Source organism: Blastomyces dermatitidis, assembly GCF_000003525.1.
Source record: "Blastomyces dermatitidis ER-3 genomic scaffold supercont1.11, whole genome shotgun sequence".
NCBI lineage: Eukaryota > Fungi > Ascomycota > Eurotiomycetes > Onygenales > Ajellomycetaceae > Blastomyces > Blastomyces dermatitidis.
In genome coordinates, this window is record NW_025544784.1 from 2047662 (window position 1) to 2062967 (window position 15306).

General features: G+C 49.0%; 7 protein-coding genes across 7 annotated transcripts; 3 read left to right on the forward strand and 4 right to left on the reverse strand.

Annotated features, from left to right (window-relative positions):
* Positions 1-74: 74 nt before the first annotated feature.
* On the forward strand, positions 75-677 carry BDCG_08644 (uncharacterized protein; the record flags this gene model as incomplete). The annotated part of the gene is made up of 1 exon (XM_045424434.1): positions 75-677. The coding sequence occupies one exon, from the start codon at positions 75-77 to the stop codon at positions 675-677; it is 603 nt and encodes a 200-aa protein (XP_045273143.1).
* On the reverse strand, positions 656-2800 carry BDCG_08645 (uncharacterized protein; the record flags this gene model as incomplete). The annotated part of the gene is made up of 4 exons (XM_045424435.1): positions 656-1533; positions 1789-2089; positions 2354-2527; positions 2718-2800. 4 exons carry the CDS (start codon positions 2798-2800, stop codon positions 1039-1041), a joined length of 1053 nt encoding a protein of 350 aa, XP_045273144.1. The 3' UTR covers positions 656-1038.
* Positions 2801-2844: 44 nt separating this feature from the next.
* Positions 2845-5597, reverse strand: BDCG_08646 (transcription initiation factor TFIID subunit 7). The gene has a single exon (XM_045424436.1). The coding sequence runs from the start codon at positions 5402-5404 to the stop codon at positions 3752-3754; it is 1653 nt and encodes a 550-aa protein (XP_045273145.1). The 5' UTR covers positions 5405-5597; the 3' UTR covers positions 2845-3751.
* A 379-nt stretch (positions 5598-5976) lies between these two features.
* Positions 5977-6726, forward strand: BDCG_08647 (bromodomain associated protein; the record flags this gene model as incomplete). Its single annotated transcript, XM_045424437.1, has 2 exons — positions 5977-6397; positions 6503-6726. The coding sequence occupies 2 exons, from the start codon at positions 5977-5979 to the stop codon at positions 6724-6726; spliced, it is 645 nt and encodes a 214-aa protein (XP_045273146.1).
* An 859-nt stretch (positions 6727-7585) lies between these two features.
* BDCG_08648 (pH-signaling protein PalC) lies at positions 7586-9259 on the forward strand (the record flags this gene model as incomplete). The annotated part of the gene is made up of 2 exons (XM_045424438.1): positions 7586-8971; positions 9038-9259. The coding sequence occupies 2 exons, from the start codon at positions 7586-7588 to the stop codon at positions 9257-9259; spliced, it is 1608 nt and encodes a 535-aa protein (XP_045273147.1).
* A 719-nt stretch (positions 9260-9978) lies between these two features.
* Positions 9979-10427, reverse strand: BDCG_08649 (NADH-ubiquinone oxidoreductase 12 kDa subunit, mitochondrial; the record flags this gene model as incomplete). The annotated part of the gene is made up of 2 exons (XM_045424439.1): positions 9979-10067; positions 10202-10427. The coding sequence occupies 2 exons, from the start codon at positions 10425-10427 to the stop codon at positions 9979-9981; spliced, it is 315 nt and encodes a 104-aa protein (XP_045273148.1).
* Positions 10428-11328: 901 nt separating this feature from the next.
* BDCG_08650 (mannan polymerase II complex MNN10 subunit) lies at positions 11329-14469 on the reverse strand. Its single transcript, XM_045424440.1, has 3 exons — positions 12711-14469; positions 12318-12603; positions 11329-12219 (listed from the first exon to the last, which is right to left on the reverse strand). Exons 1-3 carry the CDS (start codon positions 13225-13227, stop codon positions 11553-11555), a joined length of 1470 nt encoding a protein of 489 aa, XP_045273149.1. The 5' UTR covers positions 13228-14469; the 3' UTR covers positions 11329-11552.
* Positions 14470-15306: the final 837 nt, after the last annotated feature.

The following is a 15306-nucleotide window of genomic DNA, read 5'->3' on the forward strand; positions in this document are numbered from 1 at the left end:
CACTAGCTCCGGAAATAATAACACCCATAATACCTCACGGCTCCGCCGCCCGCATCTAACCCTGCACCACGTTTATGGCTGAGCCTGCCCCCGTCCCCATATCCGAGAGTGACAATCCAGACGCCATCGCCCTGCGCTCCGCCATCTCCATCCTCCAGATCCAAAAACAACAGGCAGTCCGTGACATAAAAACACTTGATCATCTGAAACAAGCCGCGGTGGCACACCCGGAAGCGTTTGCGCGGGAACTCGCCAAAGGCACCCTTACCTCCAAGTCTGGCGATATCTTCAATCCCACCGGCATTGAAGATGGTGATGAAGATGGACATGCAGACGGGATAATGGCTCAAGCGAATACAAGTACGCCTAGTGTTACAGATGTAGGTGCTATGGATGTCGACGAGCACCCACGTCCGGCTTTTGGGAAAATCCCCGCCCCGCAGAGCGTCGTGCGCATGCCCCCTATTAACTGGGCTAAGTATCACATCGTCGGCGAACCGCTGGATAAGCTTCATGAAGAGCAGAGACGGCGTCCATCGGCCGGGGAGCCTCAGAGGGATGATGTCTCGTCGCAGCAGAGAGCGCCAGAACATTTCATCGCGGCGCCGTATCGACCGTTTACGGACAATCTAGAGGCACCTATGAAAACGCGGAGTACGAATAGAGCGAAGAAGTGAGGAAGGTATCAAATATATAATGCACATGGGAAGATATCGCGTATACTTGTTGTACATACAGGACATACATTTTATTACGACTATCGGAGGGGTCCTTCGTTTACGCCCTCATCAACTCGAAACAACGAGACTATACATTCAGAACCCCCCTCTGCGATGTTTTCACGGCAATATTGAAAAGCGGAGAAACGACCGATATTCCAATATGCAGGCATAAGGGACCGCGACTACGTAACAGTACCACAATCAACCATCCCCTTATCTACCAAACACAGAGAAAATACGCTCCCCTCTAGATACCCCCGTCATTGTACGTTTGCAAGTGCTCCGTCGGTTTCCCCCCCGTTGACACAACTTCCCTTCAACGAATAGCCATCTGCATCCCAATATGTGTCATCGCAATATTGCCCCACAAAATCGCCGCCGTGCATTCCGGGCACGTCTCATCCTGAAACTCAAAATCCGCATCCACACGCCCATAAACCATGCTGCGCGTTCTGCACCGTCCCTGGCGTTTCCTCTCTTTCCAGAAGAGCGGGTCCAGAGGAAAATATTTGCCGCAGGCCATGCACAGCCGTCGCTCGTATGTCATCCACGACTCCAGCCGGAAGAGGATCTGCAGCCGCATGGAGCTGTCGTATAGCACACCGTACCCACCGTTCAGGTGACGGGTGATATTGGCTGCGGTTTTGTTTGTTAGGCCTAGACACACTTGGTCGGGCACATCAAGCTCGTTGAAGACCATCGTAATTATTTCGATGGGTAACTTGGTGAGAGATGAAGATGGCGCCCCTGTCTTCCATCCGCGATACATCAGATCTCCTCTTGAGAACTCGTCCCAGAGACTTTGTGTGATCTGTTATTTAGACCCATCAGCTTTTATTTTATTTTCTATTTTCACTTTTCGTTTTGATTGTGCTTGTCTTTTTGACCTAGCATTTCTCCCTCACCCCCCTCCCCCCTCCTCCCCAACATACAAGTAGTATGAAGAAATAGAAAGATTGAGAAGCAAAAGACAATCTGGCATCTAAAAGGGGCAAGTTGGGTCTTGTGCTTTCAATTTTTCTTTTTCTTTTTCTTTTCTTTCTCTTTCTTTCGATTTCCTACTCACCTGATAATTCACATAGAACCTGTAAATCACGTCCCTGTTCTCCGTCACGAACCACTGGATATTCGTGTCCGGGACCATCATTTTGAGCCAGCTCATCCATTCTGCAGCCATAGCCTCCGCGCTTTTTTCTGCCCGATGATCCTCCTCGGCCTGTTTGTCTTGCTCGCCCCGATGGTCTTGTTGGGTTTGCTGGTTCTGGTGGTTCTGCTCGACCTGCCGGTCGTGACTTTGACTCCTAAGCTGAGGCAATGATTGGCCATATTTGTCTGGAAGGACAATTGCCAAATTGTTGGGAAAGCGACTGTGAGATCCCTCATAGTCAGCATCTCACTCTTCTTCCTTTTGACCCCATTAGTTCTTCTCCACGTATGCATAGTCTGCGTCTCATAGCCATTTTCTTATTCAGAGGCATCGGCAGATTACATCACCGCTTCCATTCGCCTCCCTTGTCTCCTCCACTTCCCCTGAGCCCTCTAGTCGTAGAGAAGGGTTGTATTTTACCACAAAAGAGGGTAGGCAAAGCAAGGAGGGTTGAGACTACCAATAAGGAACCAGCAGGACTCACCGACGCTGGCGGATTGTCAGGGGCATCCTCATCTCCTCCACTGGGACAGGCGGAGGCATCCTTGCAAAGGCGCCCATACTGTTTACCAACAATGGAACCATTAGTGACATTGGTTTCTTCTCGTCCTTTTTCTTCTCCTTTGATGTGAACTTATAGTAAGATGAAGCAAAGGGGCTGCGAAGCAGAGCATATGCCATTTAACCGCTCGACTGAGCTAGAGAGCGGAAGCTCCAGGCAATGGGACGAGTGATAGAATGAAGAGGGACGTTTAAATGCAAATAGTACTGATTGTCTTTCTCGTTTTCTCAAATAACTAGGGATTGGTTCAAAAGGGTACAAGTAGACAATTGGCATGAGTACTTACTCAATCTCCTCCTGTGGGACTGTCAAGAAGCCAGAGACGCGGATATTAGCCTTCTTATGAGCTGCAGCTATTGCCATGGCCATGATACCACTTTTTCCACTCTTCCTCTTGTCTCTGTGAGTTCGGTTTGCTGATGAACTGATGACAATTGAGATAAATGCTTGTTTACCGAGAACTAAAGTAGTAAAGAGATGAAAGAATTTGTATCTTGAGTGTGAAGGTAAAATGAGACAGAACATGTTCTTGTTGCATGTTGACAAACACTGTGAATTGCATCAACAAAAAAAAGGGGGGGGCTGGACAATGAGACAGCTTAACACATACTATATGTTTTTCAGAATTTTACAGAAGTGTCAAGACTTAACCCTTCAATTCAAGTGAATACAGGAGACCATGCTCATAGTGTTTGGAGTAGGATAAAGAAACTGAGGAAGCTCTATCAGAGTCAAAACCATTTCCTCCCCTATATTGTGCTGGATTTCCATCAGGCTATGTTCAATTTTATCCCAACAGCCAGCCCATAAACAGAGCTGCTATATATTGAGCTTGATTCCTTCTTGCAAAGGGCTGGCGGCGAAAAACACTGTTTGCATGCAATTTTACTTCCTGTGGAAGGCTGGGCGGTTGTATAGTACGCCAACCTAACGATGAAACGGGGGGCCCCATACGGCGCACATAGTAGATATAGGAATTTGACGTTACTAGGATAGACTGCTCACGATCATATCCCTCTCTGGATTTCAAGGATAGATAGGTTATTCTCAACCGTAGCCAATGATATCTGCATAAAAAATAAATCGCTCCTTACTCCGGGGAGTGAGTAGTTAGTTACTAACGGGTGACCCTGAAACTCCATCCCTTCTGATAAATATAAAGACAAGAGCAAGAATAAAACGAGACAAAACTCCATAAAAATGCCATTCCCACTAACAAACGCCCCATATCCTCATTATGAGTATAGGTACTATAAACGCCAATAATCCGTAACAAGGTAACAAACTAGCCAGCGCAATTTGCCCGACGATATTTGGGATCTACCCATCCTCACCCCCTTCTCCAAACGAAACCTTCTTCAACTCTAGCGCTTGCTTAAGATTCTGTACCCGCTTGCCAAGCTTCGATTTCAATATCGGATTGGCCATGCTCTCCCATTTGAGCGTCTCGGTTTGTACCAAAGCCTCAAGCTCTGCAATCTCCTCCCGCTGTTGCTCTAGCTGTCGCTGCTGCTCTAGCGCGTCTTCGTCTAGATCTGCTTCGTCGCCTGAGGAACCTTCCTCACTTTCATCGTCTTCGTCCTCGTCACCAGACGTCTCGCCTGGTGTTTGGAGTTTGGAGTTGGGCGTGCCGGGTTCAGGGTACCCGTCAACTTCGCCTTCCATCTCGGCCCCGGGTTCTATTTTTGTTATCGGCACTGCTGCCTGAGCCGTCATGGGCATAGGCGTTTCTCCAGCAGTTCCAGAGGCGAGGCCAGGGGCATCGGCATGAGCTGCAAGTGCTGCCTCCATCTCAGCAGCAAGCTCATCTTCGAAGTCATCGCCACCTTCTTCCTGCGCTGAGGGTGGGGGGTAGCCATCCATGCCGTACTCGTCCTCTTCCCCTTCAGCATCCTGTTCGTCATCATACTCCTGCCCTGCCAGGTTATACCTCGCGCCATCTTCGCTCATGGCACTAGTTTCCCGCAGATACTGCGCGTAATCCAGTATCTCGAACTCAGGCGGGCTCTCCGCTGCCTTATCCTCCTTTAGTAAGCGCGCAACCTCCAGCTCGACTGCCTCAATGGTTCTATTGCTAATCCGTTTGCGGAACCGTCTCTTGCGCACCCAACGGAGCGGCGGGGTGATGCCATGCGCGTATTGAAAGGTGGATTCGTCGACGTCCTTGGGTAGTGGATAGGTACGTGCTTCTTCCTCTGAGTTCACGCGGCCAAGGACAAGAAGCATCTGGCAGATGTCTGCGGATTTATACCAGCCCCGCCTGTCCCAGCTCTTCATGCCCTCAATGATACATGGTAGATCGACGAGGGATGCCGCATATATGCGTCCGCGAATGGTGAGAACAGAGCGCCTTCCATCCCTTGTCAACGACTTGAAGCTAATATCGGCTCCACCTTGGCTTCGAGGTCCAAACCTTTTCTCCGTCACGGCTTGGCGGAGGTAATCGCAATCCTCACCTGGCTGCATGCGGAGGATGAACTGCTCTTCCAACGCGGGGTCCTTTTCTGTGTCCGATGCCTCAGAGTCATATCCCACACCCTTTGGTCGGAAAAGCGGTTCTCCCTTGCTTTTCAAACGAATGGACGGCGGTGGTCTAGTGCTGAGTTTGATGCGCTTTACAGCTGGGGGTTTAGATGAAGTGGAAGCCTTAGTCCCCGACCCTCTAGCTGCCGTGCGAATACCCGCATCATGGCCAGAGGTTTCCCTTGCTCGTTTCTTCGATGCACTTGTTCGTGGAGTATCCTGAGAGGCCTTGGAGCGGGAGGCCTTGGGTTTCTTGGAGGATTTGGAAGCAGAGGCCGCGGGGCCGGATTCAGCGCTTGGTTTTGGACCAATTTTGAATTTGAGTTTGGGGAGTGAGGATCCTCCAGGTGTAGTTGGAGTAGAAGGAGGAGGAGGAGAAGAAGCGGATTTGGTAACCTGATCAACCTTTGATTTGCTGAAGGTCAGTTTGAGCATCGGTCGGGAAGACATGGCGATGGACCCTAAGCCCTCCTGCGCATCGCAAAGGGGCTTAATAATTTATAATCGTAGTATAGAGTGAAGTTTGCCGTAGAGGAACTTATTGAGTATATAACAATAAATGGAAATCTGCCTCCCTGCGAGCAGCAAAAGAGGGAGACTATGGAACGTTGTCCTATATTGCTGTCGATGGGTTGTTGTTAAAACTGCAGTTATCTATCTACCCGCTGGAGCTGGAGCTGAGGTTGCGCTCTCTTGCCTAATTGAGCTTAGCGGATAGTTACCCTTGCTGAGTCATCCAGGCCCGGCCATACCGATAGCTACAACAACCAACAATCAATAGTCAACAATCATTTGTTCAATAGTAGATGCGGTGCTGTTGTCGCTGTTTCTGGGGAGAGTGATATACTAGGAGCTTGAGGTGAACGTGAATGCGAATGCCAAAGTGAATGCGAATGTGAATGTGCGACTCTGCATTCGATGTCAAGTCCCAGCTTTGACCTCCAGACACTCCGCATCCCCAGCTCTGTCTGCTTCCAAATCTGTGGAGTCGCAGCAGATACTTAGGTATTCTATGGCAGAAGATGTCGGCGCCCAATCTTTACCACACCTTACTACGTCCCCCAGTTATCCAAATTCTTCGTGCTGCAGGCTTCCATTCGGCCAGTCCCGCGGTCGTTGACACACTCACCGACCTGACCGCTCGCTATCTGATCCTCCTTGCCTCCTTCACCAGCGACCATGCCAACAATAGCCACGATGAGATCCCTATCCCAAACCTCCACGACGTCATTATGGCGCTGCGGGATGCAGGTGCCCTGAAACCCCAGATGTCTCTCTCGGAGGAGGTGCTAAGGGGTGAAGAGGATATGCGCGGACTCGAGGCGTTTATGGCCTGGTTTTCGGGACCAGTCAATAAGGAAATTAGACGGGTAGCTGGGTTCCTTCCCAGTGAAGGGGATGTAGTGGATGAAGACACGCTCGAGAAGGAGGATTACCTCACGGGTACGTCTAGTGAAAAGTGTTTATGTTTTGAAACAAGAGCATATGACCCCTTTCTGTTTGCATTTTTCGAGCTGATTTTCAAGCTGACACATGTGGCCATCATAGCGCTGAAGAAAAAGCATAGCAAAACCGGCGAGGAATCGCGGTATCAAGGTACTGTCCTCGGAAAAAGCGGAGAGGTGCATCCCATTGTGATAGAGGGCGGAGCCCAAAGTATAAAAGCTTGGGGGATGCAGATCCGATCGAGAGAAGCGAGCACCGAAGCTGCTTCGTCCGTCATGAGCAGTGTCCCTAGCAGTCTGTCCGATGTGGTGGAGATGGAAATATGAACGTCTCCTATATATCGATCGGGAAGATCTTAATACATATTATCCATATTTACCTACGCAGCATCTTGAGTACTCGTATGAACGAACCTCCTGCCATCGTGGCGCTATCCTAGACAAGGCGGACTGTTTCAAGCAGTAACTCACAAGCCCCAAAACGACACTCAGTCAACGTGAATGAGGCAAAGTCTCATGCCAACTCGGACGGAACATGGTTATTGGATATATTGGAATCTCCATCAAGATTCGAGCTGCTTGAACGAAATAGTGGGGGGCGGAGGAACTGCGACAGAACAATCGATTACAAAATTCTTCTCACGCGACAAATTATCGAGATAGGAAACATGACGGCTTCTAAATTACCTGGAGCCCTTCAGCGATGTTCTACATATCCAATAGCAAATGGAGAGAGGGTTGTGTGGCGATAAGTTGGTGGAACGGAACCAATGAAGTCGTAGGGAACTCTATACAGAGCCATATTCCCCAACAGTTAGCGACATGCTGCTACAGGGAAGGATACCAGAGATGGCGAAATGGACTTGTTGAGGAGAAGGGACCATTCAACTACCAGCATTGAAACAGCGAGACATAGTTGTATATAAATATACGGGATCTCTCCCGTCTGTATGTCTCAGGAAATCAATCGTTGATATTTATACGTGGCTCTTTCCAGTACTATTTTGTGGCTCTTGCATTAGGACATAGAAGTATGATTTCGTTGTGGGGAGTGAGTAGATAAACATCTCCAATCTGAACCAACCCCCTTTCATCTACATAATAACCACACCACACCCATGAGCAGAATAACTCTACAGCTCGTTTTTAATAAACCAATACCATCGCTCACCTAACACCAATAGCCATGGTGTTCTCGTTTACCCTCCCCACCACCTCCCACCTATCCTTTCAGTCCTATCTCTCCTCCCCCACCCACCCCTCCCTCCCCCAGTCCGCTTCCACGGCCCGCCATGCCCTCCGCCTCGCCCTCAAGAAGCACAAGCGCCTTTCCCCTGCTCAGCAATCAGACCACCTACAGCTTATCCTCACCGCTCTAAATGACTACATCCCCTTCCTCTTCGCCCTCTCGCACAGCCTCAGCTCCGACCCTACCCCACACGGCACAGAGCATATCGAGATCCACCTCCGTTCTGAGATCGAGGTCGAATGGCGCACCACGCTCTCGTCAGATTCTTCGCTGCTCCGTCTGCGACGCGGTGAAGTGGGACTGGGTCGATCTTCTCGCGTCCGTGGCCGCGGACTGGACTTTGAAATTGCCTTCGTGCTAGCGACGCTGGGGTATGTCCTGGCCAACCTTGGGCGGGCTAGATATTTGAAAACGCTCTATGCGAACAAAACGCCTACGCCAGAAATGAAGACGGCGGCTGTGCAAACGGCGACCAAATATATACTGCAGGCCAGCAGTGTACATACGTTTCTGGCTTCCTCGTCTTCGCTCTCGGGCCTGTGCGCGGCTACAACTCTTCCCCCGCAGACTTCCAAGTTCCATAAACATTCAACTACAGCTACATCTACATCCACACCTAGTTCGCCAGCCGGACCAGACACCTCGTCAATTCCCATTCCAGACCTCGACCCGTCCACACAATCAGCCCTCGCAACCCTAGCCCTCGCGGAAGCCACGCTGCTTGCCGTCATCAAGGACGACGCCTACCTCTTTGCCTGTATCCAGGCGCGAAACTCTCTCGACACGGAATGGATGGTCAAACCGCCCGATATCCCGAAAGTGCGTACGTTGCTCTTTGCACGCCTGTGCGTGCGCGCAGCCGAGTATGCGGAACAGGCTCTCTCGAGCGCCGGTGCTGTCGGTGGCCAAGGGAACGACTCCAAGGTTGACGAGGATTTGCTCAATTACATGCGCAGTTTGGCGCGGGTGTGTCGTGCGAAGGCTTGTAGGTTTTTTGGCATCGATGCGGAGATGGCTGGGAAGACGGGAGAGGGCATTGCCTGGCTGAGGGCTGGGAGGGGAGTATTGGGGTTTCGGGGGACGTTGGAAGGGGATGCGATAGGGACGGGGAAGGGGGGGTTTGGTGCGAAATTCTCGAAATTGAAGAGGGGGTGGTCGGAGCGGAGGGAGGAGAGGAAAATTGAGAAGGAAGCGGCGTCGTCGTCGAGGGGGGAGGAGCTGAAGCGCGAGGCGGAAATGGACTGGGGGGACGATGCTGGAAGGGAGGAGGAAGGGAGGGTGCTGGATATGCTTGAGGCGAAGTGGGTGAAGATAAATGATACGGTATGTCTATACTAGCACCTGGGGGAGAGAGAAATTTGTTGCGAACTGCTAACCGGCCGGATACAGATAAATACCCAGCTCATCCCCTCGTCATCATCGTACCTAGCAAACCTACCCTCAGGTAGAGACATCCACTCCACTCCTGCAGCATATAGCCCGCCGCAACTCGATGCGGAACAACTAGTAGGCATGCGTGCGCCACCAGAAACCAATGAGTCCTTCGATGTGGCGTGTAGCAGCGATGAAGAAGTTGATGACAGGGAAGTGTCTGAGAGGGGATATTTCTAGTATATACTCTGTCGGGGTTTGCTGTAAGCCATTTGGCTGATGGACTCACTTATATGTAGTCTCTATATCTTTTCTAAGTGGAGAGGAATGTTTATGACTTAATTGAAGATGACATGATAATAATGACTTCTATATAAGTTTTAACGTTTTTTTCCCTTTTAAATCTATTATATATACAGTACACAGATATTTTCTTTTTCATGTTTATCAGCACATATCTCTGCTCATCCGAACTGGCATCGACAGGGGAGAGCAAAGATAATCTAGGGCTGCTGGGAAAGCAACGCCACCAGAGGTAACTAACTGCGCGCAACGAAATTTTGTATAAGACCCGGCTAGAAGAAGGTCGAAAAGTCGCAATTGAGGACCGATACCCAGGTGAGAGGAGTTTCGAGCGCAGGGCGCCATTGGGGCACGAAGTGATACCTCCGCTCAAGACCGAGGTGCTCCTGGTCCAACGAAACAAATGAGGCCAGGACAGTGCCTGTATCCCATGTAATCCGATCCCACCACCGCTTGTCATTTCCAATTCGCGTGCAAGGCAGGTAATCATCCGTCGTCTGATAGAATCCGGCTTCCGTCCATTTGGCCAACGCTCAAGCTTCCACCACACCGCCGTCGCACACATCGTTGCTCCCCGCAGCTCATATTACCGCTCTCACTCTCCGGCCTCGACTCCGCCGGCAGCAACTTTACATCCCCCACACCCAAACACACTCTCACGACGACGCCGGTTTCGAAACGTAATTCTTCTCCTGGAACAAATATCCCTTGATCTTCGCTTCCTTCAACAGTTCGAAATACCGATCTACCACCGCACCATACCGCACCGCACGGTTTAGAAATTAGCACCAAACACACAATATAATCCCCCCAAGGGAAATCAAACATAAAAATAAAATTATATAAAGCACGGAAACACATAGGAGAGAAACCACCCACCTCTTAACACCCCACACTTCTCGAAATGATTAACCCCTTCCCGTCTGTAGCATTTCCCCAGCTCCTCACCGACCAGCCGCGCCATCATGCTGCGCACCCATTGCTCGCGGATGATGGCGTCACGCACATTGTGTAGCGCGGCGGTGTCCTCGAAGTCGACGCCGTCGTAGCTGGGGGCTACGGTGGGCTTTTTGGCGAGGAAGGCGGCGGATTCCGGGGTGGGCATGTTTGTTGTTGCTCCTCTGGTGTCTGTTGTTCTCCGGGTGACTATGGGTCTGGGGTAGGTAAATGGAAAGCAATTGGTCTGGTTGGAGCGTGCTGATATTGAATTGGGGTATTCAATTGCCTAATGTGAGGTTTGGATGTTGCTGCTTATTGGATGAGCGGCAGAATGAGAGTGATCACGTGATCTATGAACTTTCCATGTTTGTGAGAGAGCTATGGCGATACGGCAAAGAATACAGCATGAATCTGCTGTTGTTTATTGAAATTAGAAGCTGAAGTAACAGTTTCAAAATATACAGTCTGAATTGCTATATTTTATCTGTGTTTATATCCATGTATGGTATGTGTATGACCATAATATATGGAAGCACACATATCAACATCCACCATGCAGAGATGTCAGCCAGTTCAACAAGGAGGTATATGTAACAAAATGAAGAAATGAAAATAAAATAAAAATAAAATATTTTGGGATGACAGTAGAAAACATAATGCATGAAATGTAAATGTCCAGGTCGCTAGAATACATGCATGTCTACTCCGTAGAGCAGGCTTAGTGCAGGGATGCGAAGGGAAGCCGGAAGAATAAAGAAACAACCGGCGCAATTGTACATGTTCATGTAATGTACAATACAAGAAAAATAAAAGAATATGGGGAAATAAAAGGGGATGGATAAGGAAAGTGGGAAATTACAAATAATGACAAAAAAAAAAAAAAAAAAAAAAAAAAAAAAAAAAAAAAAAAAAAAAAAAAAAAAAAAAAAAAAAAAAAAAGAGAGAGAGAGAGAGAGAGAGAGAGAGGCGCTCTCATGCAATGTAGAGTTTTGAAGTTTTGAAGGGAGAAGAGAACATTAAAAATCATGGCACAAGTTGAAAGCAGAAAGCAAGAAAGTGTATCCTATCCTGATCAGACGAAAAGAGAGAAATGAAGAAAGAACAAGAAAAGGTGAAGAAATTTATATATATTTAAAAAAAAAAAAAAAAAAGAAAAAAGAAAAAAGAAAAGAAAAGAAAGAAAAATAACAAGAAAAATCCAAAGGAATATCACCAGGATAATCGATAAACAGAATGAGAAAACAAAAAAAAGATAGAAAATAAGAAACATAAAAGATAAAAACAGGTAAATTTATGTGAACTGCCTCTTCAGCGGCCTCCCAATCATTTTGAAAAAGATGTCCGCCAAGCCTTCCTTAAACCGCTCCCACCACGTCCGATTCAGGAAGTACCCCAGCTGGCGATAATAATACATCTCTCCCCAGCAGTCCCGTCCCCACTGGCAGCCGGCCATGTTGACGATGAAATCCCTCTCCTTGCGCAGGTAGTGGAAGCGCCTGTCCGTGCCATCCCCGCACGCGCCCGGCGGGAATGAGTTCATGCGCCGCTGCGGCATAAAGGCGACGTGCGGCCGCACCCACGGGTGGTTGATGTACAAGTGTTCTAGGCTGTCCTGCTCCTTGTGCTCCCAGGCCATGTGCTTCTGCTCGTACAGCACGGGGTCCCACCACATGTCCAGCAGGCGCTCGGTCCAGGTGCTGCGTCGGAGGACAAAGGAGCCCAGGTTGAAGCCGGAGCAGTCCTGGGTGAGGATCATGTTTATGGAGGAGGTTTTGTCGTCGCCCGTCCGGGAGAGGGAGATGGGATCGAGGTAGGGCGCGGTGGGGGGGTGGGTGATGTTGAGCGGGTTGAAGACGTTGATGTCACGGTAGGCTTTGGATTCGAGGTGGTTGAGGACGTGCGATTGGAGGGAGTAGGTCGGTTCCATGATGTAGGTGTGGAGGTCTAGCCACCAGAACCTGGATGGAGGGATGTATTTGTTAGTTTTGGCTTTTTTTTTTTTTTTTTTTTTTTTTTTTGTTGGCCATATAATATTCTGTATTGAACATGTACGTACCACTCTGCATCGGGATATCGTTGTAAAGCCTGGCGGATCGCATCGACTTTTTCCCACCCTTCGCGCCATTCGTGTGCGTATCGTTTCTTCGTAACCATATTGACGATTTCCAGTTCGTAGCCCCAGCGCTGGACGTATTTCCTCTTGTTTTTCAAACTATCCCGTTCAATTGCCCATTCACGAGCGCCTTTCCATTCCATGACTCCTCCGCCGATATTCGAGCCCACGAGCATCACGATTTTCTTACCCCCACCTATCGAGGATGCGCGGTATGATTGTATAATGCCTGTCAAATGTTAGTGGGGGGTTTTCCTTTTTTTTTATTTAACATATACGAGCTATATATATGGGGGAAAAAAATTTAAAAAAATTTAAACCACGAGGGTTACTCACGAGTTGAGAAGAACAGCCAAAAGAGAAAAGTTAGTAGCAGGAGGAGCAAGTATCTGAACCTTTTCCGCCGAATCAAGCTGCCTAGAAGAGTTTTGATACGAGCGCGCATGGGCATGTCGCCTAGCCCTCGTGGCAGCCATCGCCCGCGACCCAGCTTTTCCTTCTCACTGTAATCCAGCATGGAATTAACACGGAAGCGCGGTAGGCTTGCGGAGATTTTCCGTCGCTGTCTCGAAAAGAAGCCATTGTTTCGCGTGGAAAAGGAAGGGTAGCCGACTATGCGGTCACTTTTCGCCTTTGCGGAAGCCCAGGTCACCGCACCGTTGCCAGGACCCGAGCCAGCGATTGGTGAACCGTTTGGATAGAAAGCCCCATTCCCGCTGCTTGTGCTACTGTTTGCTATGTCGTTGAATCCCCTTCGCGGACTGGAGCCTCTAGAACTGCCGGCGCCGATGGTTAAGCCGGGGCTGGACCATCCTCCGCCACGACGGGGGGAGGGTGATCTCGAGAGGGACATGGACGACTGGCCCGGATATGGAGGGGTGCCTGACGGGAGGGAGGCGATGGAGGGGAGGGAGCCTGAGCTAGGCGAAAGGGAGGAGGTGGTTGCTGCTGTTGCTACTGCTGATGCTGCCGCCTGAGCCCGCTTGGAGGAGGATTGGAGGTGTTTTACGGAGGAGGTGATGCGGACAGAGGAGCGTCTTCGGTGGTGCGGACCGGGAGAGCGGCTATCCCTCGAAGATTTTGAAGCCAGGATGAAGGGCGAATACGGGGGAGCAGGAAGAATGGGAGAGGGCGGAATTCTCTCCCTTTCAACCCACGAACAGGGAGATGTATGTAAGAATATATATATGTGTGTGTGTATGTGTCTTTATTGCCCGCCTCGGTGGCCGCGCTTCCACAGAATCTCCTGTTGCGTCTTTGTGTGTATGCAGGTCCGTATGTATGCGTATATATCTTATTAATAGATTATGTATAGTGTATGTGCATGACTATGTTTGCGGCGAAGGAGCTATACTTTGAATATCTTGCGAGTTTTTCTTTGGTGGGTTCGAAGTCTCTTGATTGACAAAAACAGGAATAGGAGGGATAAGAGTTTTAGCGGGCCGAAGGGAGAAAAAAGGCACAGCGGAAGAGGAGTTCAGGAGGCGAGAGGTGAGTAAAAGGATACTTGGTATAAGTGAGAGAGGAAGGGGAAGAAGTCTGGTGATCGATGGTAGCAATGGCGGCCAAGGGAGAATCTGTAGCGACTGAGATTTGTCTGAAGTTTGAAATATCAATCCTGGATTGATTGAGGCGGTTGAGGCGATTGAGGCGATTGAGGCGATTGGGGGCGATTGTGCCCAGAAGCTAAGGGCGAGACAGGAGACGACGAGGATGAGCTAGATGGGCGGCGGGTGGGTGGAGGAGGGCGGGTGGTGAGACACATCGCAGGGCCCGATTGGTCGGCGGGATGGGATATACGGATTATATAGCAGCAGGAGATAGGAGAGAAGAGAGAGAGAATGGAGAGTGGAGAATGGAGAGAGAGGGAAGAAGAAGAAGAGAAGGGAGAAGAAGTTGAGGTGTTGATTCGACAGCCAAAAAAGAAAAAAAAGAAAAACAATCACAAAAACAGCAAAAAAAACACAAACAAAACAAAATCAATCTTCAGAGATCTCTTCAGTTATTTTATTCTCTTCATTAGATATTTAGATGCTTCTCTTCCTTCAAGATATTATATAATTCCCTTTTTATTTTATATATATATATACTGCACATCCACCACCCACACATGTACAGTACTTACTCCGTGCTCATATTATCATACCATAGTTACCTGTATATGTGTCCTGTTGTCCCGTCTTCCCTCATTATTATTATTATTATTTCATTTCTCTACCGTAGTTATCATACCGCTCCACGCGGCCCTCACTAATCCCTTGCCATGTCTAATAATCTGTAACATTTGCTCCGTACCGTCCGTACTTAACTAGTTACTCAGCGAGTCACTAACTAACTACTAGTTACATAGTTGGTTAGTCCTGTTGATGTTGAGATTGTGCTGCAACAAAGTCATCAAGATCTCCTCCTCATTGGAGATTGTATGAAATAGTGACCCCCACATCATGGGAGGGCTCCATCCCCTCTATTCTCAGGGGTTCTCTACGCTGTATAACCCGGAGTCTCTATACCCTGGGGGGGTCTCTTTACCCGGGGTCTCTATACCCTTGGGGGGGTCTCTATACCTGGGGGGGTCCCTTTACCCGGGGCTCTACTGTGTAGGCCCGGGCCGGGGATACACCTGAGAGATCTGTGGGGTGAAGCTTATAATAACTAATTACATTAGGACTTAGTGTAATTGGTGTGTATCCATATAATAATGAGTATTATGTGGAATTAAGCTTTTGCACTGTTCTATTACATACGTTAGTATGTTTATCAATCCCGAAATTTCAAACATACGACGGATACTCATCATTGTCCTTCAACCAACAGAGACGTCCTGTTTGTAATTGCCCGCCGGTGTCTGATTTATGTAGTTAGCTATTAGAATACCATACCGTTTCTGGGAATTCCAGCAAGTAAAGAAGTATTTTCCGCAGCTCAACTCAAC